This window comes from Nuphar pumila, chromosome 13 (assembly GCF_984573655.1).
Source record: "Nuphar pumila chromosome 13, dmNupPumi1.hap1.1, whole genome shotgun sequence".
Taxonomy (NCBI): domain Eukaryota; kingdom Viridiplantae; phylum Streptophyta; class Magnoliopsida; order Nymphaeales; family Nymphaeaceae; genus Nuphar; species Nuphar pumila.
This window is the reverse complement of record NC_143261.1, coordinates 14,970,558-14,996,280: the sequence shown is the minus strand read 5'-3', so window position 1 is coordinate 14,996,280 and position 25,723 is coordinate 14,970,558. Positions and strand designations below refer to the sequence as shown.

The 25,723-nt window shown below is 39.1% G+C and overlaps 1 protein-coding gene across 2 annotated transcripts in view; it reads right to left on the bottom strand.

The window, feature by feature from the left end:
* Positions 1–10,270: 10,270 nt before the first annotated feature.
* Positions 10,271–25,723, bottom strand: part of LOC149817869 (ABC transporter D family member 1-like) — an 82,732-nt gene continuing 67,279 nt past the window's right edge. For both annotated transcript variants that reach the window (XM_089985994.1, XM_089985995.1), the window contains exons 21-26: positions 16,145–16,303; positions 15,832–16,065; positions 11,489–11,649; positions 11,315–11,367; positions 11,146–11,224; positions 10,271–11,063 (exon numbers count right to left, since the gene is read on the bottom strand). In XM_089985994.1, coding sequence (XP_089842120.1) covers positions 10,977–11,063; positions 11,146–11,224; positions 11,315–11,367; positions 11,489–11,649; positions 15,832–16,065; positions 16,145–16,303 — 773 coding nt within the window. In that variant the 3' untranslated portion in view covers positions 10,271–10,976. The remainder of the gene's footprint in view (positions 11,064–11,145; positions 11,225–11,314; positions 11,368–11,488; positions 11,650–15,831; positions 16,066–16,144; positions 16,304–25,723) is intronic.

The following is a 25,723-nucleotide window of genomic DNA, read 5'->3' as shown; positions in this document are numbered from 1 at the left end:
TATAGTCAAATATAAGAGAAGAGAATGTCTCATTTACCCATTAGAACGAGAAGAGGTAACGTGAGGTACATTCTTTAAAATGAGGGAAATACTTCATAAAAAGAGTTTTTTGTGAATTATTGTTTAATAAAACAAACAATATTTGCACAAGCTACCTCCCCATCAATTTTGGTCACTGTTAGGGCAATAAATTTGTTGGCGTTTGTTTGTGTGTTAAGAAAAGAAGAGGGCCCAAGGAAACAAATAGATCTCTTTGAGCCCGAGAGAGCTTGAGAAAACAGTTGTCGTATTTTAAGATCTTTTGCTTGAGGCATGCAAACTAGACTGGGTTCCGTCCAAAAATCCAAAATTGGTCCTTCAACATCATGGGCTTGTAAAACGGGTTGTTGTTCAACTCTGTTGAACTTGGTGATTTTGCCGTGTAGGAGGAGCAGGGATCCAGGGACCGGCTATGTGCCATAGCCAATCACATGATTGCATTTCATGTGGGGCTTGCACTCTGTAACTGTGGGTCCCATGCAATGCTGTCATGTGATATTGGCTATGGCACTTAGCCATGTCACTTAACCACTCCTTTGATCTCAACTTTTTATAAATTTGGAGTTCTTTTCTTTTTGTGGTGATGGGGGGAGGAGGGGGAATGAACCTTACAGACTTGACATACAGATTGAAATAACAAATGAACTTTAGCTCGTGATTGTGAGAGTTTGAAAATTGCAGTAGTCCACAATGTATCAAAATTTCATGACTCGAAACTACATTTTCAAGTCCAAATGAAAAAAAACACAATAAGGGTGTGATTCCTAACCACCCAAAAAGGATAAAAGAAACATTCATTCATGTTCATTGGACGAGGAGACATTCTTAAAAATGATCCGATTGCGTTTGTGTGCCGGGAAAACCTGAGGGTTTCTGCAATGGATGTCCGCAATAGAAAGTACTGCTGGACCTTCTGTGGAGCCATTTTCCATCAGACACCCTCAAGTAAGGATGCCAACGGGTTGGGTTTACCCGATTAAGACCCGGGTCCAGACCCAAAGGTCCGATTAATACATAGACCCGGGTATAGTTTGTGAAATTTTATACCAGACCCAGACCCGATCCGAGTTCCAATTAAGACACCCAAAATTTTGGCTTCATTTTTACGTTATATGCTCCATCAACATTCTCTTCAATCAGCCGAGTGCTTATGGTCTTGTTTTGTAGCCTTTGATGATCAAATTGACTTTTCATTAAATTATTGATAGATGCAGCCGTATATTTCTCCCACTCGCCCTATGGCTTATTTATCTTATCTTCTAAATAATTCCCTTTTTGGCAGCTGGCGTTTCCTTTTCATAAGGCATATCATTTCTCGAAGAATTTGTCGAGAGGAATCGTGGATGGGCATAGATACATGCAAATTCGAGGCTCTCTCTCTCTCTCATCTACAAGTGTTTTACATGCTTGATTTTATAGGAAAACTCTCGGATTATCCGATTCCTACACACAATTTGAAAATGAAGAGAACACATACAAGAACACCATTCAATCAACGTGGGTCAGGGGAGTGACTTACATCCACGAAGAATGGTTTTCTCTATCTCACTCAATAGATGAGAATAGATCTTGATTATTATATCAGTGTACACGCCCTTTTAGTTTAGGTTACAAAGGAGGACTTCGAATCGAATTTGGATCTCTCAGGTAGGGGTGGGCAATGGGCCGCGCTGCTTGATGGGCCAAGCCGACCCGGCCAGCCATGGGCTGGGTTTGGGCCAAGGTTTTAGGTTTGGGCCTATTAGGTACCAGGCTGAAACCGAGCTGGTGATATACATGAGTCGGGCTTGGGCCAGCCCGCGGGCCACCGGGCTGGCCCCATGAGCTTGAGTTATTTATTATTTTTTTAATAATATAAAAAGTAACTTGGTGACTATTACTATTTTACCTAATTAGTTAGGTTAATTTTATGAAAACTAGAAAGATAATTAATTGGGTGCATGAAAAGTGTAAATTATTACTTTTTACAATTAAATTTGGGTCGGGTTGGGCCGGACCTGGCCCGTTTCGCATTGGCCCGTAGGGCCAATGGGCCGGGTCATGAGCTGCTCTTCAAATAAGAACCGGGACACACTTAAAGCCCTGTGGGCTGAGTTCTAAACGGGTTCGGGCAGGCCCAATGCCCACCCCTACTCTCAGGATTACAATCAGTTTTAGGAAGAAAATTAAAATCACATCAGAAAATTAGAATTTTGAAGACAGACATTAGAAGCAAGAGGTTTTACGTTGAGTAAGAGTAAGACAGAATATATGGAATGTCGGTTTAGTAAGCAACGCAGTAGTGATGAGAGTGTAGTGAAGCTTGGCAAGCAAGAAATATTGGTGAATGACTATTTCAAATATTTGGGATCTATTATTCAAAAGGATGGAGAAATTGATGGAGATGTAAACCATAGGATAAAGATTGGGTGAATGAAATGAAAAAGTGCAACTGGAGTGTTGTGAGATCGTAGAATGCCATTGCAATTGAAGGGAAAGTTTTATAGGATGACAATTAGGTCCGCTTTACTATATGGTACTGAATGCTGGGCTGCAAAGAGACATCATATTCAAAAAATGAGTGTAGTTCGATGGATGTGTGGAAATACAGTAAAAGATAAGATTCGAAATGAGGAGATACGTAAGAAGGTAGGCATTGCATCCATTGAAAATACATTGAGAGAAAATCGTTTACGGTGGTTTGGGAATATTCGGCGAAGGCCTAATGATGCTCTGGTTAGAAGGATGGAAAATGGGAAAATATATTAGCTAAAAGAGGTCGGGGTAGGCCTAAGAAGACTTGGATGGAGATGATAGGAAATGATATGAATGCTTTGAACCTCACCGAGGACATGGCATTGGATAGAAATGATTGGAGGAGAAGGATACATGTGGAGGACACAATGATTTTCTTTTTTGGTTCATATCGCCAACCCCAATTGTTTTGGGATGAAGGCGTAGTTGTTGTTTGTTGATCATACTGAATCCAAATTAGGCTGAGCACAAGTGTGTGTGACAATGGACCGACCAGCAGGGAGAGAGAGAGAGAGAGAAAGGTGGGGGGCACAACATTTGGGTTAGGTGGGCACTACTCACCTTAACCTAAACCCTCTTATTGGTGATTTCTGGGTCAGACTTAAGTAAAAACACGAAAAACCCTTCAAAAACCTGGTTATAGCTGGACTGTTAGCTAGAAAAGTGGTTAGCTACTAGTACTTTCTCTCTTTCATTATGTATATAGAGAGAGAAAAAGAAATGGGATCGTGCTAAATGAAATATGCTAACTGAAACATGCTAAATGAGTTTTTCTGCTCTTGTAGAGAATCCACACCTAGATCATGTGTTTTAGATGAAAAAAACTATATTTGAAGCCTAAAAAATTTACAAATATTTTGGACTGTTGGTTTTTTGAACCTTATAAAAACCCACCCATGTGTCGGAATCGAACAAGAGCTGATCCCTATAAAATCAACACATTTGTAGAATTTAAAAATAAAACAAAAAACCCTGAAAAACTCAGTTAACACGTTGCATTTAGCACATACTCGTTACTCTACATATATAGTCACTAGAATATGAGAACTAATATGTCATGATTTTTTTTTTCTCTTGAATCTAACCATACTGCTTGGTTTTATAAGAATCCACTCTTGAATCATCCCATTTTGATGCATAAACAAGATTTTTTTAAGACTTTAAAAATCATTGGCTCATAATCCTTATAAATATTCAAGCATTCAAAAATCACATTTTTTTTATTCCTAGCAAATTCATCATGGATGTGCAAAAAATGTGTTGAATATATATAGCACGTATAACCATGGTGCAGCACTGATATTCACGAAAGCGTTGACATGAATCTATACCGACCTCCGCAGAACGTGCAAGCCACCTAGTTTCGACCCTCATTACCAACAAGTAGAAAGTAGGCTGGCTCTTACAAATGGTGCAATCTAAAAGGGCTCAATTTTGGTATATATGACCTTACCATGTGTCCTTATTAGGTTCGGCACGAGTGCTTCCAGTAGTAGCAGAGACGGGAAGTCAACAGGTCACTTAACTTCTGCTCTCGCCACCTAGCCTCAAGGCATGAAAGAAACATCATGGCAAACTTGAGCTAGCTTTGCTGTTGTCAAAAGAGTAGGTTGGTTTTGGTCTTCATAAAGTCTAGTCTATCCAACAACAGCAGCGTACCCTTAGCAAAGTTGAAAAGTTCATTCATTCCCCATTGGTCATAGACTCTTCTTTTGTGACCAAACTTTAAAGCCTAGCTCTTAGATCTACGCTAGTGCAAGACTAGGCCACGTCAATATGGCTTGGGTCAAGTTATTACAATCATCTCTCCAGAGTCCAGACCTAGCTCTTAGATCTCGGCCATGTCCAAGCATGGCAGGGAACCCTATGTTGGTCTGCCCACCTAGTAATTCTATAGATTTTTTTGTGAAAGAGAGTTGAGCAGCAGGATGAGGTAGTCATTTCCCATGCAATATATAATAATACATGTTGACAATGGAAACCAACGCTTCTTATCTTCTATTTTGTGCCTCGGCGCCTGAGCTTTTATAGTTTATATTTTATAGACTCTGAATGCACCAACCATTGAAAGAAAGATTCTCTTTTCTTAGGAAATAGGACTTGTTTCTAATTAAGGGTGAAACAAAAGTCTATGAGAAAACCTATGTAATAAATGCAAAAAATTAAGCAGCTTTCCTGTTAAAATGGTTTCTTACCTCCCTTAGAAGCATTTTCCTTCGGTTTATTGAAAAGCCTTGGGCATTGTGTGGAAAGGGACAAAAAAAACGCCTTGAGGAGAAGGGAGTTGACAAAAGAGAACATGGGGAAATTTCCCTTCATGATGTGGAGAATGGGGGTTAAGGAGGGAAAGGAGGAAACTGGCCTGATGTGGTTCTTGAGTAGTTTCATCACATCTCAAAAAGGAATTGCCTCGAACCATCCATCCCATTCCACATTATTCGGTATTTCAAGATGGCTTAGACCCAGTTTTTTTTTTTTAAATTTTTGAACGAGAAGAAGCTACCGTTATGGTCCAGCCGTCCAGACGATAAGTTACATTGTCCATGACTAGTGTAAAACTTCACGAGTACTCCCCACTGCCCACTGGAGATAAACCCTGGTTGGCTTCAACCCTGCAGCAGGTATGCACACCCGAGTATCGAATTGGTGACGACCTTCAGTTTAAAGGCCTTAAGCCGACCCATCTAGCCAGGTGCGTAAACCCTTGTGGACTGGACCCAACCAACTTGAACTGTTATAACTAAGCTAAACGTTTGCTAGGTCATTCTTTTTTTTTTTTTTATGACGAGCCTCGCTGAGAACCAGGTGATTTAATGCACCTGCTCCCTGACCCCGGGTGTGGATCGGGATCACTGACACCCGGTTAAAGGCATCCCCACACCCGGTGAGAGTCGAACGTGAGACGAAGGAGTCAGCACCCTCTTCCAGGCCCGTTTGCTAAGACTTATTCTTGATTCAGAACTCATGTCTGACATCACAGCCACCAATCCAGCATTTTCTTTCGTAGCCAGCATTTCATGAATGCGTGATTCTGAGGGCTGATCTCTCAGTTTGAAATGGGAGGTGCAGCTTGGCCATTCTACTACTTGCTATGAAGACTTCATGTAGTCACAGAAAAAAGGGAATAGACTAACACCAAATACTTGATCAATTACAGCAATTAATATTGTTCGATACCGAAATAACCAACTAAGCCAAACACACACACACACACACAGATCATGGAGCCACCCTCACGGTGCAGTTGCGGGGAACAAGAACCTGAACATCTCTAACATGGCAACTCGTCTCACAAGAAGTGCAGCCCCAAGATAACCGGCAACGCTTCTTCGTGCTCATGACCATGTCTTTCATCTTCATCATCGTCGGAGTCTTTACATCTTTCCAATCTTTGGAGCACTCCAACAGAGCCTTCAGAAATGGATCCTTCGCCAGCGGAATCGGCACTTCCTTCTTCTTTTTCTGCTGCGGCTGCGGCTGCGTCTGCGGCTGCGGCTGCGGCTGCTGTGTGAATATCCTTTCAGCCAATGGACAAAGGACTTGACAAAGCAACCTGGCTGATAAGGCCCTAAGGTTGGCAAGTGGAGGTGGTGGTGGAAGGCATGTTCCCTCTTCTTCTTCTTCTTCTTCTTCTTCTTCATCTTCCTCTTCCTGCTCCTCATTGTCATCTTCAGCTTCATCTCCATCACCATTTTTATCATGATCATCATCACTGTCTTTGTTATGATCATTTTCATCATATTCACAGTTACCAACATAACCATCATCATCAACAACATCACGGTCACGATGATCCCTCAATGATGAGCAATAGATGGACTTGGGGACTCCCGGAGTGCGCTCCCATGAGAATGGGATGGCTGCAGAGGGAGATAGAGGGAAGTAGAGAGAAACAGCTGGGGATTTGGGGCATGAGAGGATCCTTATGGGCCTCTTGTTGAGAATGAGGGGGAGGGCTCTCCTCTCTGGGGGCTTCTTCTTCTTGATCTTCATGGCCTTCTTCTTGAGGAAAGGTTTGTGAATGGGGAGAGATCCAAAAAGAGGAGGAACGCAGTATTTTACCTTCTTTCTTTCTTTTTTAATGATATGTACATATGCAAGATCTACGGACTGGATTCACCGCTGATAGAGTGAGATGGATAAAGGGCTCTTGGATATTTGAGGTAAGAAGCTTGGCCAGATACCTTTTTTTTTAGATAGGCAAGCTGGGGGTTAGGCAGACCCCAACTATTGGGAGGGTGGTGTGTGTTCTCCCCCGAAGACGCTGTTAGCCACATTGCGTGTTTGGGGTCCCAATGAGCGCCATATATATAAGCACATGGGGCTCGTATTCCCGTGTGTGTCGACATCACTTAGCATTGGATTTCAGTGCGGTTGGAAAGACTTAAGTACTCTTTCCTGCTATTCTCGCCATGAAACGACGGTTCGAGAAAATGACAAAAATGTCATCCATTAAAAAAAAAAAAACGATGGTTCGAGAAAAGGATAAAAAAGTTCTATATCCAGAAAGTTGCGGATGATGTTAACTCTTCAAAGTCCAAACAACGAAACAAACATGAAACACTCTCTTTCTTTTTCGTTTAAACTTTTTGTCGGCATCTTCTTCTTCCTTCTCCGTGAAATACTATAAACTCTCTCTCTCTCTCTCTAAAGAAGAAATTAAGGGAGGCAAAGAGTCGGCGATCCAATGGTGATCGTCGTCCTCTTTTTGCTAACAGTGGTTGGAATGCTGCCCTCGTCCAGTGGGCAACCGACTGTGGCGGCCCTTCCATCGCCTTCGAGGGACACCTACAACGGAATATTCCTCCAGTACACCTACGACAGAGTCTTTCAAAGTACAATCCGTCTACCCCTACGTCGAAAATACTTTTGATCAGGGCTATGCCTTCCAGGTCACCTTGACGTTGCTCAACACGGGCGTTCGCACCCTCAAGTCTTAGCGGGCATTTGTCAGGTTCTGGCACCGCGAGGTCCTCATCTTGACCTCCGACATCATGCTCTCCGACAGGACCCACCAACGTCGGGAATGACACGTTCCTCTCCGGCATTCCCATCACGGACCTCAAGACTGCCATCGGGACGGCTGGCGACTGCAATGTTTTAGGAAAATCGAATAGCGATTTATGAAAATCGCGTAGCAAAAAAAATGACAAATCGTTATAGCGATTTTTGTAAATCGTTATATCGAGTAGCGATTTACAAAAATCGTGTAGCAAAAAAAAATGGCAAATCGCTATAGCGAGTAGTGATTTACGAAAATCGTGTAGTGAAAAAAATGAAAAAATGCTAAATCGAGTAGCGATTTACGAAAATCGCGTAGCAAAAAAAAATATAGAAAATCGTGGGAATGGGTATTACAAAAACCTCGAGCAAGAAACAACCTACGCCAGGGGGAGCCCCCGGATTCCCTTCTGTAAGGGCAAAAACTATGAATCAGGCTCCACAAGTCATCAAGTTGAACCATGTTACAGTCACTATGCAGGTCAATCGGTGCTTGATAAGGCAATGTAGGATCGTCTGCTAGATCTGCACAGAGGCAGAAAGAGAAGGGAGAGAGAGAGAGGGTTGATGTTCATGGCCTTCTTCAGGAGGGATTCCTTTTTCGGATAATCCTGCAGTGCAGGGACTGGGTCTTAAATAACCATCTTTGGGGTACTTAAGTCTTTACAACCGCTCCTTTTCTAGAATCATCGTTTTATGGCACCAATAGAGGAAAGGGTACTTAAGGCTGTGCAACCGCACCGGACTCTGACCTTAACTGATGGGACCCCTCGAACACGTGATGTAGCTAACGACCGTCTTTGGGGGGGGGGGGGGGGGGGGGGACATATAACCTGCTTCGCCAACTATTAGATATACAACCACACCACACCATTGGGATTTGAACTTGCAACGTCCCAACCAGACAACGGGAGGTTTAGGATTTTTTTTTATTAGAGGGCCATTGAGCTACTGTAGATCCCAAAAATCAAGTTTCTTCATGTCAAATAGGGATACATTTGGAATTTAACTGTAACTTTGCAGGTGGCAGCAAAGAGCTCTAGGGCTTGTTTTCTAATCGATCAACATTTTTAATGGATTCATTTCGTATACACCAAAATTAGGGCTAGACAACGGCTAGGCAGCCCACGGGTTATTTTTTTATTTTCCAATTTTTTTTTAGTTAAAAAGCCTATGCACTCAAAGAAATGAATATGGAATAACGTGAATATAAGATGACTTGTAATCCAACCCGAATTAGGCCCATGGGCCAAACTGGCGGTGGGCTTTGCATTACACCGAGCCTGACCTGATTGGTCAACAGGTCATGCTTGACCCAGTCCAGCCAGACAACGGCCTGGTCAAGCCCATCCACTAACTAGGTCTGGCCAGCCCTGCCCACCCATTGTCCTGCCCTCAATGACAATAGAGCAAACGGATCTAGTAATCTGTGAAAGAAAGAGTGAGAAGTGTTTTGCTCCGAGGGGAAGCAACCACCAAACACCCTAAATGGGTAAAATTCTCATTAACATTCAATTATAAGTCATTAGAAGGGCAAGAACCTTATATCATCTAACTTATCCAATAAATCCGGGTCTCACATACCCGAACCATCCACCTACCAAGCCCCATGCCCCATTTACATCCAGCATGAACCCAAATCCCAAGACCATTTACTATTGAGGACTTGTTCCTACCTCGAACCCACGTCTCATGTGTAGGGTTGTAACATCTAACCTGAGTTGGGTCCATATGTTGTATCCCTTTATATTGTATGATATCTTGAAGATGAGGTTTCTATGTGACAGATTTGTTCAGTGTGTTAGAGAAAATCATGGCAAAAGCCCTCAAGCGACTCACGTAGTGCAATAAAAAATACAAATAATTTGATGAGTTCATGGCTGAATAATTGCTGTTTTCAACTAGACATTATGAGCACAACTCAGAGAAAACTGTCAAAGCATTGTATGTACCATACATAAAAATCAAGTAAATTTTGAAAATACCATGATTTTTTGTTCCATTGTTTTAGAATGCCGAAAAAATACTCAAGAAACCACAACTTTTGCTGCAATATTAACACGATATTAGCATTTTTATGTCATGTTTATGAATTTTATATTTCATACCCTTTATATTTTTAGAATTTCTTATAGGCCAATAGTTTCTCGTGAGAACAAATCATTGTGATGTATAAGAAGATTCCCCTCGTTTGAGAATTTAACAATTTCAAGACCTATGACATTTGTAACCGGATCAATACTGGATTTGACTCTTAACCAAACCAGGCCCGGAAATGCCATACCTGGAATATTTTATAGAATGATATATGTGATATGAGCAGCTCATAATTCGTTCACAGGTTGGATGTGGTTCTGGTTTATAAACACACAGACTAGGACCTGGTCCATCAGACATGCTGTCCTGGATCCAAATCTTTTTATTTGATCGAAACCAACAGATCTAACCAACCCATTCTTGCCTAATCAGTGAGGGAAGAACCGTAGCGGATGAAGCCGCATCCAGTCCAGTTTGCTTGTTCAACACGCTTAGGTGATTAAGTCCAGGTCTAACAAGGTACCAGTATATCAAGTAGCAATGACCGTTTATGCATGCCTGTCACGGTAAAGAGGTGTCCTTTCAGACAGGATAGCTAAAAGATCAGAGCTGAAGAGGTTAAGATAAAGAACATACTGATTCTCTCTTTTGAAGTTTTTAAAGGTAATGAAGGCCAATATAAACACCAATGATTTTGAAATATGTTCAGTTAGTTGACACCGACTTGCTAGCAAGCGAAAATGCACTCTTTTACAAGAACATATAAAAGCCATTATAAATTCGGCATCTCTTTACTTCTTCCAGACTTCTATACACAAGGCAAGGCAAGGATTAGCAGCTTACCTAGCCTTTATCTGAATTTGAGCATAAGATGTAAATGAATTGATGGAGGGTGAACTGGATATTCTCCAACCCTTTATACATATTTTCTTAATTATGTGAAATATGACAAAGGTAGCCGTCTCCAAAGAGGCTTCTTCCATGATGTGAAATGAAACTTTATTGCTCTTCAATCAATATGTACATCTCTTAGCCATGCGCACCTGCAGGACAAATGGGATGAATTTTATTGATATGGTGGCTGGGGTTCAATATAATTCTCCGCATTGATGTGTCTCCCGTACAAACAATGCTCTGGTCCAGAAGAAGCCACCAGGTTGCAGAAATTCTTATGGTGTATTAATCAGCAACCACAGATGCCGAGTTCCATGCAGAAAAAGGAACAATCTTAGCAGTACCATGGAATCATCAGCTTTCTCCCATCTATGCACCATAACAAAACTGCATTTTATATTCGTGTGGACGAACATGGAATGTGCCTTTTAATTCCCTACTGCTTCACAATCTGATAAACTTTAGCCGGTGCTGGAAATTAGGTTCTTGCTTCAGCTTTTGATCAAATACAGTTCCCAGTTACCTTCACCATCAATCAATCTCAATTCTAAGGAATGGAAATGTATCAAAGCAGGCCTCTGAAATGTGAAAACATGTTAGAAAGTTCGGACTCGATCAGCAAGTGTCACAAAAAGATAACATGGTATCACAAATACATACTTGAGAGGTAGTCACGACAGTGATGCCCATCTCTTGGGCAAGTTTGTAGAGGTGCTCTTCAATATCAACACTTGTTGCACTGTCATCAAGGAGAAAGTACCATGACGACCCAGTAGATTTATACTGAAACAAAGATTGATGAGTTTTAAAGGTCAGAAGTGGTACATACTTGGTACATTCATCAAGGATGCCGAATTTCGGGTGATGGAAGAACAACCGAGCCTGCCAAGTACATAAATTGCAAATAGTTATGACTATGAATGTCATTCATCATCATTTTAGCAGCAAACAAGCATGGGCATTAAGGTAAAATATGAGAATGGCTGTGATTTCATAGGCTCACCATGCCAAGCCTTTGTTGTTCTCCAAGCGAGAGAACATCTTCCCAGTTTTGAGTAGCATCCCAGCCATCCTCCTCTCTTTCGAGAAGATAGGTCAGCCTAACATTCTGAAAAATAATACTTAACCGTATGTCCAACAAGTTGGCTGGACTAGATTCATCACCTGCATAGCACCAGGCAGTTTTATTCAAATTGCATTCAAGAACTATTGACTAATTTTAACATCAGAACCTGATTTTACACTAACCATCCCAAAATATATAAGGCCTTGTTTGGAAACTAGTAGCTGGGATGGGAAGTGGCACTTCAGGAAGTGGCAGCTGCCAAATCCTGGATTTGGCAGCTACCACCTCCTAGAGGTGGTAGCTGTCAATTTCATGCTTTAGTGTAAATACAATGCCGGTCCCAAGCCCGGATAAAGGAGGAGGGTTGCGGTAGGCCTGTGACAGCCAGCATAAAAACTTTGTCATATCCTATGAAAATGAACCAATATGAGAATTTCGTTGGGGCGTTCCCTACTGAGCGACGCGCTGTACTCTCTAGGCTCGGAGGCAGTGATAAATGTGCAAGGGTTGCTAGGTCGTCGCCCAGAAGCGACGCGTCACACCGGCGCCCGGGTGTGGTGTCAAATAGGCAAGGGTTCCCTCACTTTGTTGGACGGGTGGGGGTAAAGAAGTTAGTCCAAGACCATAAAATTAGGTTAGCCACTTGGAACATAGGGTCTTTAACTGGTAAGTTGGTAGAGTTAGTAGATGTTATGTGTAGGAGAAAGATTGATATTTTATGTCTTCAAGAGACCAAATGGGTAGGTGAGAAAGCTAAAGTGATAGAACCTTGGGGATATAAGATTTGGTATACAGGAATAAATAGGAATAGGAATGGAGTAGGGATTGTTATGAGTCGTCAGTTTATAGATAATGTAGTTGAGGTCCGTAGGAAGGGTGATAGAATTTTACTTATTAAATTAGTATTAGGTACGGATATTATTAATATTATTAGTGTTTATGCACCTCAAGTAGGTTTAGATGATTCCATTAAGCATCAATTTTGGGAAGATTTAGATGGAGTAGTACAAGAGACATCTTATGGAGAAAAGCTTTTCATCGGCGGTGACCTTAATGGACATGTAGGCATTAGTAGGGATGGATTTGAGAATATCCATGGAGGCTATGGTATAGGAGAAAGAAATGAAAGTGGAGAAAGGATTTTAGATTTTTGTTTGTCCTATGATATGATCTTAGCAAACACTTGGTTTAGGAAGAGGGAGTCTCACCTAGTAACATTTAAAAGTGGGGTTAATACGAGTCAGATTTTTTCCTACTTAGAAAGAGAGATAGGGGTTGTTGCATCGATTGTAAGGTTATACCAGGAGAAAGTGTAGCTACACAACATAGAGTCTTAATTTTAGATCTTAGAATTAGACAATGCCGCAAAAGGGATAGACATAGGATAGATCCTAGAATTAAGTGGTGGGCACTGAAAGGAGCTAAACAAGGAATGTTTGTAGAGCAGGTAGTTAAGGAAGTTGATTGGTGTCTCGAGGAGGATTCAGAATCAATGTGGAATAAGATAGCGGGTGGTATGAGAAAAGTAGCTAAGGAGGTATTGGGTGAGTCTAAAGGCGGTGCACCACTAGGTAAGGATACATCATGGTGGAACGAGGATGTCAAATTAGCTATTAAGGTTAAAAGAGAGTGTTATAGAAATCTAAGTAAGAGTCGTGATAGTGAGAATTTGGAGAAGTATATGATAGCAAAGAAGGAAGCTAAAAAAGTTGTTCGAAACGCGAGGGCTAAGGTATATAAGGAGGTTTATGACAAGTTGGATACCAAAGAAGGCGAGAAGGATATTTATAGGCTTGCAAAGATGAGAGATAGGAAATCGAAGGATTTGGGTATGGTTAGATGTATCAAAGATGAAACGCAAAGGGTTTTAGTCAAAGATGAGGAGATTAAGGAGAGATGGAAAGATTATTTTGATAAGCTATTTAATGATAGTCATGCTCAAGATCTTGGAGACTTCTCCATTCCTTTTCATGAGATAAATCGTGACTTCATGCGCAAGATTCAAAAGAAAGAAATTGCAGAGGCTTTGAAGAAAATGAAATCAAGAAGGGCAGTTGGCCCAGATGGTATACCCATCGAGGCTTGGAAATGCTTGGGAGAGAAAGGTTTAGAATGGTTGACAAATCTTTTTAACTTGATTTGGCGAACAAATAAGATGCCTAATGAGTGGAGGAAGAGTACTGTGGTGCCTTTATATAAGAATAAGGGTGATATACAAGATTGCACAAACTATCGTGGTATAAAACTCATGAGTCATACTATGAAACTTTGGGAGAGGGTGATTGAGTCTAGGTTGAGGAAGGTTGTCATGATATCGGAGAATCAATTTGGTTTTATGCCTGGAAGATCAACTATGGAAGCTATACATCTTCTTAGACAACTTATTGAAAGATATAGAGAGAGGAACAAAGATTTGCATATGGTTTTTATTGATTTAGAGAAGGCATACGATAGAGTACCTAGGGACGTTCTCTGGTGGACAATGATGAAGAAAGGTGTTTCTCTCAAGTACATTAGTATAATTAAAGATATGTATGAAGGAGTAGTAACCAATGTCCGCACTTGTGGAGGGGTGACAACCAATTTTCCGATAACGGTTGGGTTACATCAAGGATCTGCTTTAAGCCCTTTCCTATTTGCGATAGTGATGGATGAGCTTACGAGATCAATTCAAGAAAATGTACCGTGGTGTATGTTGTTTGCTGATGATATTGTTTTGATTGATGAGTCTAGAGCTGGGGTTAATGCTAAGTTAGAATTATGGAGACAGACATTGGAAGCTAGAGGTTTTAAGTTGAGTAAGAGTAAGACTGAATATATGGAATGTCGGTTTAGTAAGCAACGAAGTAGTGATGGGAGTGTAGTGAAGCTTGGTGAGCAAGATATACCGGTGAATGATTATTTCAAATATTTGGGATCCATCATTCAAAAGTATGGAGAAATTGATGGAGATGTAAATCATAGGATAAAGGTTGGGTGGATGAAATGGAAAAGTGCTACTGGAGTGCTGTGCGATCGTAGAATGCCATTGCGGTTGAAGGGAAAGTTTTATAGGACGACTATTAGACCCGCTTTACTATATGGTACGGAATGTTGGGCTGCCAAGAGACATCATATTCAAAAAATGAGTGTAGCTGAGATGCGGATGCTTAGATGGATGTGTGGAAATACAATAAAAGATAAGATTCGGAACGAAGAGATACGTAAGAAGGTAGGTGTTGCACCCATTGAAAATAAGATGCGAGAGAATCGTTTACGGTGGTTTGGACATATTCGGCGAAGGCCTAATGATGCTCCAGTTAGAAGGTTGGAAAAATGGGAAAATATATTAGTTAAAAGAGGTCGGGGTAGGCCTAGGAAGACTTGGATGGAGATGATAGGAAAGGATATGAATGCTTTGAACCTCACCGAGGACATGGCGTTGGATAGAAATGATTGGAGGAAAAGGATTCATGTGGAAGACCCAAAATGAATTTCTTTTTTGGTTCATATCGCTGACCCCAATTGTTTTGGGATGAAGGCGTAGTTGTTGTTGTTGTTGTAGTGTAAATACAATGCCATGTCCCATCCCAAATGCATTAACTCCCATCCCAGCTACCAGTTTCCAAACAGCCACCAGGTGGCAGTTTGACCAACATTTTGCCAAATGCATCAACTCCTATCCCAGTTCCTAGATTCCAAACAGGCCGTAAGAAAAAAAGGAATTCAAAAGCTTTTTCAAATTTAGAAATGTCGGTGTCACACAAAACCTGCACATAAAAGGGTGCAGATTTGTCTGCATATAGGAGGACGTAGGTTTGTGCCTAACATTTTGAATTAAATAAAATGACATTACAAACTGAACAAACGTGTGAACACAATCAATTGCCCAAGGATTCAATACATGCTTATTTTAGCTGCTCTAGTTGTCCTATAAAGTACATGCCTATGTTAGGTGCTTTTCCTTCCCTATTCGGGCATCATTTTTCCAAAGAAACATGAAAATACTAATCATCCCAACTTGAAAGCTACAATTTGACCTATCTCAAGAAAGCCATGGTAATCTGTTTGGAAAAACGCAGATGTTGGACTCCCAGATAATTCAAGAAATGACAAGATCAATGTAGAAAACAGAGCAATATTTTCCACTGATTACAGCAGTGCAGCATCATTCCTAAATAGAATGACATACTAGTCATGTTTTAAAGCTGACTGATTTTCTAATATAAATAAAAGCATGGTCAACCTGGAACTCTGGTACTGAAATATAGTGAAGATATCTTTGTATTAAGCATGTTAACCTGATTCAGAAATCTTGGATACCATCAGCTCCGCTTCATCACGAGAGAGTGGATAGATAATTTGATCCCTCAAAGTTCCTAAACATGTATATGGCTGCTGAGGAACATAGAACACATCACGTGATCCTATGACTTCACGAGAACTTCGCCTGGGTTGACTGAGTCTTCCACTCACAATGGGCCATAAACCTCTAAGGACCCGAAATATAGAGCTTTTTCCACTGCCGTTGGGACCTTCAGAAAGACAATGGAAAATTAGAATGAAAATATTTGAAATGATGCACTCGGAGGGCTAACAATGTGGTTTACTCACCAGTAACAAGCAGGCTCTTCCCTGGAGATATATCAACTGAAAGCTGCCTGGCTAACAACTTCTGCACAGGACTGATAATATCCACATCTGAGAAGGAGATTACATCCTCACAGGACAAGGAGCCTATCCTCTCAGATAGTAAGTCAGGCACAGGAACCACTGGATTCAAAACAAAACACAGCAAAAGCAAGCGTAAGCCACAATATCAGAAACAACAGGCCCAAAGTGTAAAAAAGTTAATTTTATGATTACATATATATAAGCAACGGATACTAGTTGCTCTGTTTTTTTTGTTCTCCATGTATTAGCATCAATTTATAATGGTAGATTTATAACATTTCTGGTCTGTTTTTACTTCTTGATTCATTATAATGGCATTTCATATCATTTTTCTTTTAGTTTGTTGCATTTTGTTAATAAACTTAAAAGGCGCATTTCACATAAATGAGAAAAATTAGTCAGTTGTCCCTCTCACTACAGAATCCTTAGGGACCAACCTCTCTCTCAGCCCTTCTAAATCGCAGAAAATTTTTAGAACGCCCTTCAAGATGGATGCTTCCAAAGATAAGTAAAAGCACCCATTTTCGGACTTAACTTTCAATGAGTAACACATCCCATTGAGCTGAACCATCAGTCTTTCCAGCCAAGCTGCAGCATGGTGTTGGAAAATGCTGGAATATATTACCTACATGATATGCTCAACTGTATGGGAATACTACTACTTTATAACATTTACACAACAGCTATTGTGGTGCAGTACTCCAATATGAGCATCAAATTTTCCCACTTCTATATTTTCTTTAGTTTAATTTCTTACTTCATATTTCCACTTAGTATTATCTAGGTTGTTCTGCCTGTTAATGTATATAGGGGTATTTTAGTCATTTGCAAATATAAGGGTATTGCGGTCATTATACACATTGTACATTTTTATTTTTCTTATTTTTATTCTTCTTTTTATTTTGTATTTTTGTAAATCATAGAATAGGGCTCGGCTTAATGGTCTTTTGACCATAGAGCCGTTGGGATCTCCCCAATAGCTACATTTCTAGCCGTTGGGGAGACCCCAACGACTCCCTCTTGGTTCCCTTGTGTTGTAAGAAAGTGGGCGAAAATGAATAACAAGAATGCTTAATGATTCACAAGGTCCAACAATGGACAAACACGAACCCACAATGGGGAATAAAGAAATAGTCCGCTAAGAGACAACATAAGAAGCCTTCAAAGAGGCAAAAACTAAATACTCTTTATTGAATGAGGGCTTAAAAAGCCATAAGTTATATAGGGGATTACCCCTCTAAGTCACATTTGTGACCGTTGGGGGTCCAACGACTCTTACTTGGGACCCCAATGCAATGCATTTAATGCATTTACAATCAAGAAAAAGAAAAGGAAAAATAAGAAAAGAAAAAAGAAAAAGAAAAGTAAAAAGACTAAAATGCTCCTACTGGGTAGAATTACAGAAATACCCTTTATCAGGTATATATATACATGATTACATATATTTTAACACTCCCCCTCAAACTTTACGTGGAGATAACTAAAAGTTTGAAGATACAAAAGGAGGATTTCAAGTTTTCAATGGAAGTCATCATCTTTATAACACACGAAAGAACTTTGCAAATGTCAGTCAACCTTTAACTGTCTTTAATGATCATCCCCAAACTCCTTCCATGATGTATCATAAGTACTTCTTTCATCTCATCTTGAAGATCCTATGGAACAAGCCAAAAAGCTTCAAGTAAAAAGTATTTTTATATCTCAATCAAATAAAATGAATCAAGAGATCATAACATTGATCAAGAAGAACATATGATTCATAACAACGATTCAAAAGATATTCCACGCATTTCAATGCAAAAAATGAATTAAACTTAAATACAATATTGATAAAACTCACTATGTTCTTGAAGAAAGATATGTGCACAAAGGCCCAATAAATACTCACAAAGGAATTTTATCAATACTTGGAAGTAAGAAAAATAGGCACAAGAGAACACAGAGATCACTCACAAGTGCACAAAGACACAAAATATGAGATTTGTATTAAAATCAAGTAAGACTCTTTTAGAAAAGTTTCATGTATTAGAAATATCTTTAAGAAGACAATGCTCCCACAAGAACTAAATGCTCGCAAGGGAATGTGTATAAGAGCACACGAAAGAAGGCATGTTTAACACACACAAATCAATAATAGGGAGACATTTTATCAACAAAAGATGAGTTAATGATTTCTCACACATCTTATAGAGAAGAAAGACTATGACAACAAATGTCATGTGTAAACTTGCAAGAACATGATTTAATTAAGTATAATAAAGACATCCACCCAATAGTCAAGAATGAATGTTATTTGAGTAGAGAACCTTACACATTGAGGAATTTCTTACTCAAGTATTTGCAAATACAAAAGCTCACTAGGTGGCCGAAAACCATAAACACTTAATATGCAAAGTACCTGAATTCCCTATAAGGTAAATGCCAAAATGTAAAATTGATTTTCAAATATGCATATCAATGATATAATCTTTTTATCGATAAATATTTTTCTTTGCAAGTAAGTAAGGATTAAGGAAAAACTCATTTAGAAGGAAATCCCATATGATATATGCAGATCAAAAATAAATTAAGAATGAAATTTTGCAAATTTCAACAATAGTTCATCCACTACACGCAACCACCTCATTAGTCCTCCAAAACCCATAAATCAAGTGTATAAGCTACTAAAACAAGAACATAAACATAATGCCACTAAAAGCCAAAGACACATACAAAGGTGTGTATAAACACCTCTTGTCCATATATAATAATACTTGAAATGAGTGTATCAGTGACTAGAACAAGAATACAAAAGCCAACCATGGGCTTAAATCACATATAAAAATGTGAATAAACATATCTTGTCCACATATAATGACACTCTAAATCAAGTATGTTCAGCTACTAGAACAAGAGAATAAAGTCAACAATGGGCTAACAACACACACGAAGGTGTGAACAATATTTTTTGTCTACATATGATGACACTTAGATAAGAGGCATAAGAGGAGAAGACACTTGAGGCAAGAAGGCTTGTAATGAAAAACATTTAACAGGAAGGATATCAATTTTTCAATAAACCTTGAAACACTATGGTTTCAAACCTTAGACATCCATTAGAGGTATACATAATTAAGAGCATCCATAATAAAATCAATGGACAAAAACAATCGAGTGACACTCATAATCAGAGATCACATAATATGTTATTTAGAGTCAAACTACAAGTTGACAATCTAAAATGACATAACACAAGGTGCACATAACTCACCCCAACAAACTGTTAAAATATTATGTCTCTTTTAACTGTAAACTGAAATACCCATCCGGGGTATTTCAGTCCTTTTACTCAATAAGTGTCAGCCACCTTAATGGGCTAACATTTTTACTTTTTCTTTTTTTATTTACTTTTGCTTTTTACACTTTTTTTCTTTTTTTGCTGTTGTGAAAGGGACAGCTTCATATAGCTGTTGGAGCTGCCCCAACAGTCACAAATGTGACCGTTGGGTGCAGCTCCAACAGTCATATTGAGCTGCACCTGTGGCTTTTTTTTGCATTATAAATAGGCCTTAGTGGCCCTTGTAAACACATCCTTTTTTGTGAGTGCATATGCAATAACAATGCTTTTGTAAAGCCTCTCTTGGGAACTTATGAATTGAAGTTCATTTTGTTTCATGCTTTTGTGCATGTGTATCCGTGCCTTTGTGCACTTGTGAGTGTTCTCCTTTGTGCACTCTTTGTATTGTGGTGTTACACACAATCTCTTTTTGTAGAGATTTTCACATGGTATCAGAGCAAGGTTGTTTGGAGAAAGAAATTGGTGTGATTCTTCTCAATATCAAGTGCCTCGAAAAACGTGCCTTCAACTTTTTGGTGATTGGAGTGGAGACTCTTCTTCATTCAATATTTTAAAAGATTACTACAACAAGAAAGATTTAAAATCTTATTGTGCTACGTATTCTTTTCTTTCTTCTTTCCTCTCTAATGGGTGAGAAAGACTCTCATTTTTCTCTTGGTTTCAAGCTAAATGGCTCAAATTATCACGTGTGGGCCGGAAATATGCAAGATCACATCAAAGGGAAAGGGCTTTGGGGTTACATTCAAGGCTCGATTCCGGAACCCGAGCCTAAAATTACTTTGGTTAAAGAAGGGGAAATCAAAATCCTTGAGGGAGATTAAAGAACTAATGCTCTTGAAGAATATAGTAGGAAACATGAGGAATGGGAAATGAAGAATTTCAAGATTTTGTCTTGGATTTTCTCTTCCGTTGAGACAAGGATTAATGCCAACATTATAAAGTTTAAAAAGGCTTCTCAAGCGTGGGAGTATCTTGAGAAGATGTATACTTCTAAGGACTTGTCCCATAAGTATTATCTTTAAAAGAGAGCGTTAACTCTTGTTCAAGGTGATATGTCTATAAGAGAGTATTTTGTAGAACTCTCTTCAATTTGGGATGAGCTTGCCATGCTTGAACCCAAGTGGAGTGGAGAAGCCATAGAGCTTCATCATAAGCAATTAGAAGAAGACTGATTCTTCAATTTTTTGAATGGGCTAAGGCCCGAGTTTGAGCAAATAAGATCTTCTCTCCTATCCTCTTTTACCTCTCCTTCTCTTGAAGATGTCTTAACTAAATTAAGTGGAGAGGAAACCCGTATGAGCATTAACAAGCAAAATCCTAGTGTGTTTGCAATGTCCACAAATCAAGATGAATGTGATGCTATGTCACATGGGTGCGGGTGCGACACGGGTGCGGCACAATTTTAAAATTTTTGGACACGGGGACTCGGCAAAAATATATATATATATATATATATATAATTTTATTTTTAAAATGCCACAACTGACAGCACAGATTGTGACAGTGACTGTGCACAGTCACAGGCACAACACTGTTTACAGTCACAGGCACAGCACTGTGCACTGTGCACAGTCACAGACTATGTGACTGCAACACAGTCACAGTCCGTGACTGCACTGTGCCTTTTTTTATATATATATTTTTAAATAAAAAAATATAAAAATTTGGTTTTTTAGGGACATTTTTGGACTCGGTCAAAGTTGACCGAGTTCAAAATGTGGACGGACTCGGCCTTGACTCGTTGACCGAGTCCGACTCGGCGTTAACCGAGTTTGGGCCGAGTCCGAAGCCGCACCCGAGTTCGCACCCGTGTCGGAGCGTGTCGACTCGGGTGCGGCACCTCCTTAGCCGAGTCCGTGTGACATAGATGTGATGGTGTTAATGCCGTTTCTAGACCCGGTAACAATTTAAGAACATATAGACCTCCTCATTTTAAGAATCAAAATCAAGGTAATCAAGGAGGAAGAAGAGATTATAGCAAAATCTCGTGTCACTTTTGCAAAGTACCGGGTCATATCAAACCGGTTTGCCCAAAATGGAAGAAACTTCTAGCAATGGCAACTACATCTCAACCATCCAAAGAGAAATCTTCAAAAGAAGCTCTATCTCTCGATCAAATTGTGGAGGCTCTTCAACCTCTTCTAAAGGGAGCTATTTCCGGTGCCGCCGTATCCACCTCTTCTCCTCTAGGTAAAACTTCTTGACTCTTATATTCGGGTGCATCCTTTCATATGACCCCAAACATTTCATATCTTTTCGAGTATTCTAAAAATGTGTCACCTTCTTTTGTTTCGACCGCGGATGGTACTTCTCTCGAAATTAAGGGAATTGGAAATTTTAAAACCCAAAACTTCTTTATTCCAAAAATTAGACTTATACCAAAATTAAATTTAAACTTGCTTTCCATTTCTCAACTCACGGACCTTGGGTGTAACATTCAATTCTCATCTAATAAATGTTTAATATAGGATCACCGGTCTGGGAGATTGATTGGGGAAGGCTCTAGGAAAGGAGACTTGTACTATGTGGACTTTCTTCAAATTCCTAAAAACACCTTTTGTAATGTGGCAAAACATAAAGACATAAATGTTTGGCACAAGAGACTTGGTCATCCCAACATTACCAAGTTATCCTATCTACATTTTGTTAAAGATCTTTGTAAAAATACTTTCTCTTGTAATTATTGTATTCTTAGAAAAATGAGAAGTATACATTTTGAACCAAGAACTATGTTTAGTACTAAACCTTTTGAAATTATTCACTCGGATGTTTGGGGACCGGCACCTGTCATATCCAAAGGTGGTTTTGCTTACTATGTGATTTTTGTGGATGATTTCTCATGATATTGTTGGATACATTTTCTCAAACATAAGCATGAAGTTTTTTCATGTTTTAAAACATATCATATGATGATTACAAATCAATTTTAATAGTAATTTAAAGATATTTAGGACCGATTCCGGAGGTGCATATCTTTCTAATGAGTTTAAGAAATATCTTGAGGATTGTGGCATTGTCCATCAAAGATCGTCTTAAGACCCCACAACAAAATGGTTTGGCCGAAAGAAAGCATAGCATATCATTGAAACCAGCTCTTGCTTCCGTCTATCTTATCAACCGACTTCCATCCAAAAATTTAGATAAAATTTCTCCCTTTGAGATTCTATATGAAAAAGAACCCGATTATAATAGGTTGAGAGTTTTTGGTTGTAAGTGCTTTGTTCTTACCGATAAAAATGATAAACTCTCACCAATAGTCATTCTTTGTGCTTTCCTTGGCTATTCGAAAACTCAAAAAGGATTTTGATGTTATGACTCTAAGAATGATAAATTATATGTTTCAAGGAATGTAACTTTTTTGGAAAATGATAGTGGTTTTGAAAAAAATAAATCTCATTTAGAAAATGTCGATTACTCTTTTCCTTTTGACCTTTTATCTAAGGATGATGATATCTCTAGTGATGATGAATCAACATATAATAGTGAAAATGAAATGGTTGTGATCAACAATAACTCTAACCCTTCTACCCCTCAAGAAGAAAATGTATCTAGAGAACCCATCACTTATTCGCATAGAGATAGAAGCACCTTTAGGAGTGCTATTGAACTATATAGTGAACCTAGTGAGACTATTTGCACTCATGATTCTCATCCTAGGAGAACTGAAAGAACTAGGACTCCCTCTAGATTCGTATCTTTTGATTCTTTCTCTCCTAAATATCGAGCTTGTTTGAGTGTCATTCACTCTTATTTTGAACCAAAAAATTTTGGAGAAGCCAAACAATGTACTGAATGGAGAGAAGCCATGGAGAGTGAACTCAAAGCTCTTAAGAAAGCTAACACTTGGGAATTTCAATCTCTTCCCAATGGCAAGAAAACTATAGGATGTCGACGGGTGTTCAAGGTCAAGACTAAGAGTGATGGTTCTCTTGAAAGGTATAAGGCTCGTCTTGTAGCTAAAGGGTACACTCAAGAATATGGGATTGAATATGAAGAGACATTTGCTCCAGTAGCTCGTATGGTTACTGTCAGATGTCTTATCACCATTGCTTCAATTCGAAAATGTAATATTTACCAAATGGATGTCAAAAATGCCTTTTTAAATGAAGATCTTAATGAAGAAGTTTACATGGATGCTCCACCTGGTATGGAAATCCCTAAAAATAAAGTTCTTCGTCTTCGTAAAGCTCTTTATGGACTGAAACAAGCACCCAAGGCTTGACACGATAGGTTTAACAATGTAATGACTGAAAATGGTTCCACTTCATGCTATATTGACACTGCATTGTTTGTTAAGAAATCTGATGCAGGGATTGTTATATTATTGTTATATGTTGATGATATGTTAATAACAGGTGATGATATCAAAGGAATCAAGAGCATTAAATCTATTTTGACTTCAAAATTTGAAATGTCAGACTTAGGATTTCTGACATATTTTTTGGGAATTGAGGTTGCCTATTCTCAAAGAGGCTATTTTTTGTCTCAAACTAAACTTGCTTGTGAGATCCTTGATAGATCAGGAATCACAGATGACAAGGTCTGCGAAACTTCTGAAATAGTAGGTTCGAAGATGGAGATTGATGATGGGATTCTCTTAAAATATCCCACACCTTACCGGCAACTGGTTGGATCCCTAACGTATCTCAGCATTACCAGGCCTAATATTTCTCCTGCAGTACATGTTGCTAGTCAATTTCAACATGCACCTACTACAGTCCATATGAGCGTCATCCTTCGCATTATCAGATACATAAAGGGTACAGTAAACAATGGAGTATTTCTATTTTCTACGTCTGAATTAAGTTTAATTGCTTATACTGACTCTGATTGGGGAGGTGACACAAATAACCGTCACTCTACCACTGGTTTCTGTATTTTTTTAGGTGAATCATTAATCTCTTGGAGATGCAAGAAGCAGCAAAAAGTATCGCTTTCATCCACCAAAGTTGAGTATAGAGTCATGGCATCTACTACCATGGAGATTGTTTGGATTTGCAACTTGTTGGAAGATATGAATATTCAAGTTCAAGGGCCCACAAAATTATGTTGTAATAATAAAAGTGCAATCTACATTGCCAAAAATCACATATTTCATGAGCGCACGAAGCATATCGAGATGGACTGCCACTATGTTCGTGAAGAATATTTAAGAAAAATCATTGACCTTCCTTATGTTACATCAGAATATCAACTGGCAGACTTCTTCACCAAGGCGTTGTGTTCTCCAAGATTTAACTTCCTTCTTGGCAAACTTTCGGTCGTGACACCCTAAGTTTGAGGGGAAGTGTTAAAATATTATGTCTCTTTTAACTGTAAACTGAAATACCCATCAGGGGTATTTCAGTCCTTTTACTCAATAGGTGTCAGCCACCCTAATGGGCTAACATTTTTACTTTTTCTTTTTTTATTTACTTTTGCTTTTTACACTTTTTTTCTTTTTTGACTATTGTGAAAGGGACAACTCCATATAGCTGTTGGAGCTACCCCAACAGTCACAAATGTGACCGTTGGGTGCAGCTCCAACAGTCATATTGAGCTGCACCTGTGGCTTCTTTTTGCATTATAAATAGGCCTTAGTGGCCCTTGTAAACACATCCTTTTTTGTGAGTGCATATGCAATAACAATGCTTTTGTAAAGCCCCTCTTGGAAACTTATGAATTGAAGTTCATTTTGTTTCATGCTTTTGTGCATGTGTATCCGTGCCTTCGTGCACTTGTGAGTGTTCTCCTTTGTGCCTTTGTGCACTCTTTGTATTGTGGTGTTACACACAATCTCTTTTTGTAGAGATTTTCACACAAACATCTCTGTAATAACAAGGCCAAAAAGATATGCATTAAATAACAACCTGTGATGGACAATATAAATGCCATAAGAAGGCAATAAACACTTAGGGAAATCATTTTCTAAATAGGTGATTTTATAAAGAGTGCCGATTTGAAAAATCAAATCAAAGCTCCAATATTGGTAGACAATCAATCACAGCAATATGCCTTATGACAACAATTTTGCATAAATATGAATCATGCTTAACATGATCAATTCTTCAAAATGAAGACATTTATACCATAAAGTCTTATTATGCAACAAACACAACATGAAATATTAAGCAAGTAATGCATATGAAGTTTCTATACCATGTAAGAAGAGAAAGCTCACAAAAGATCTCTCTTAATGAACA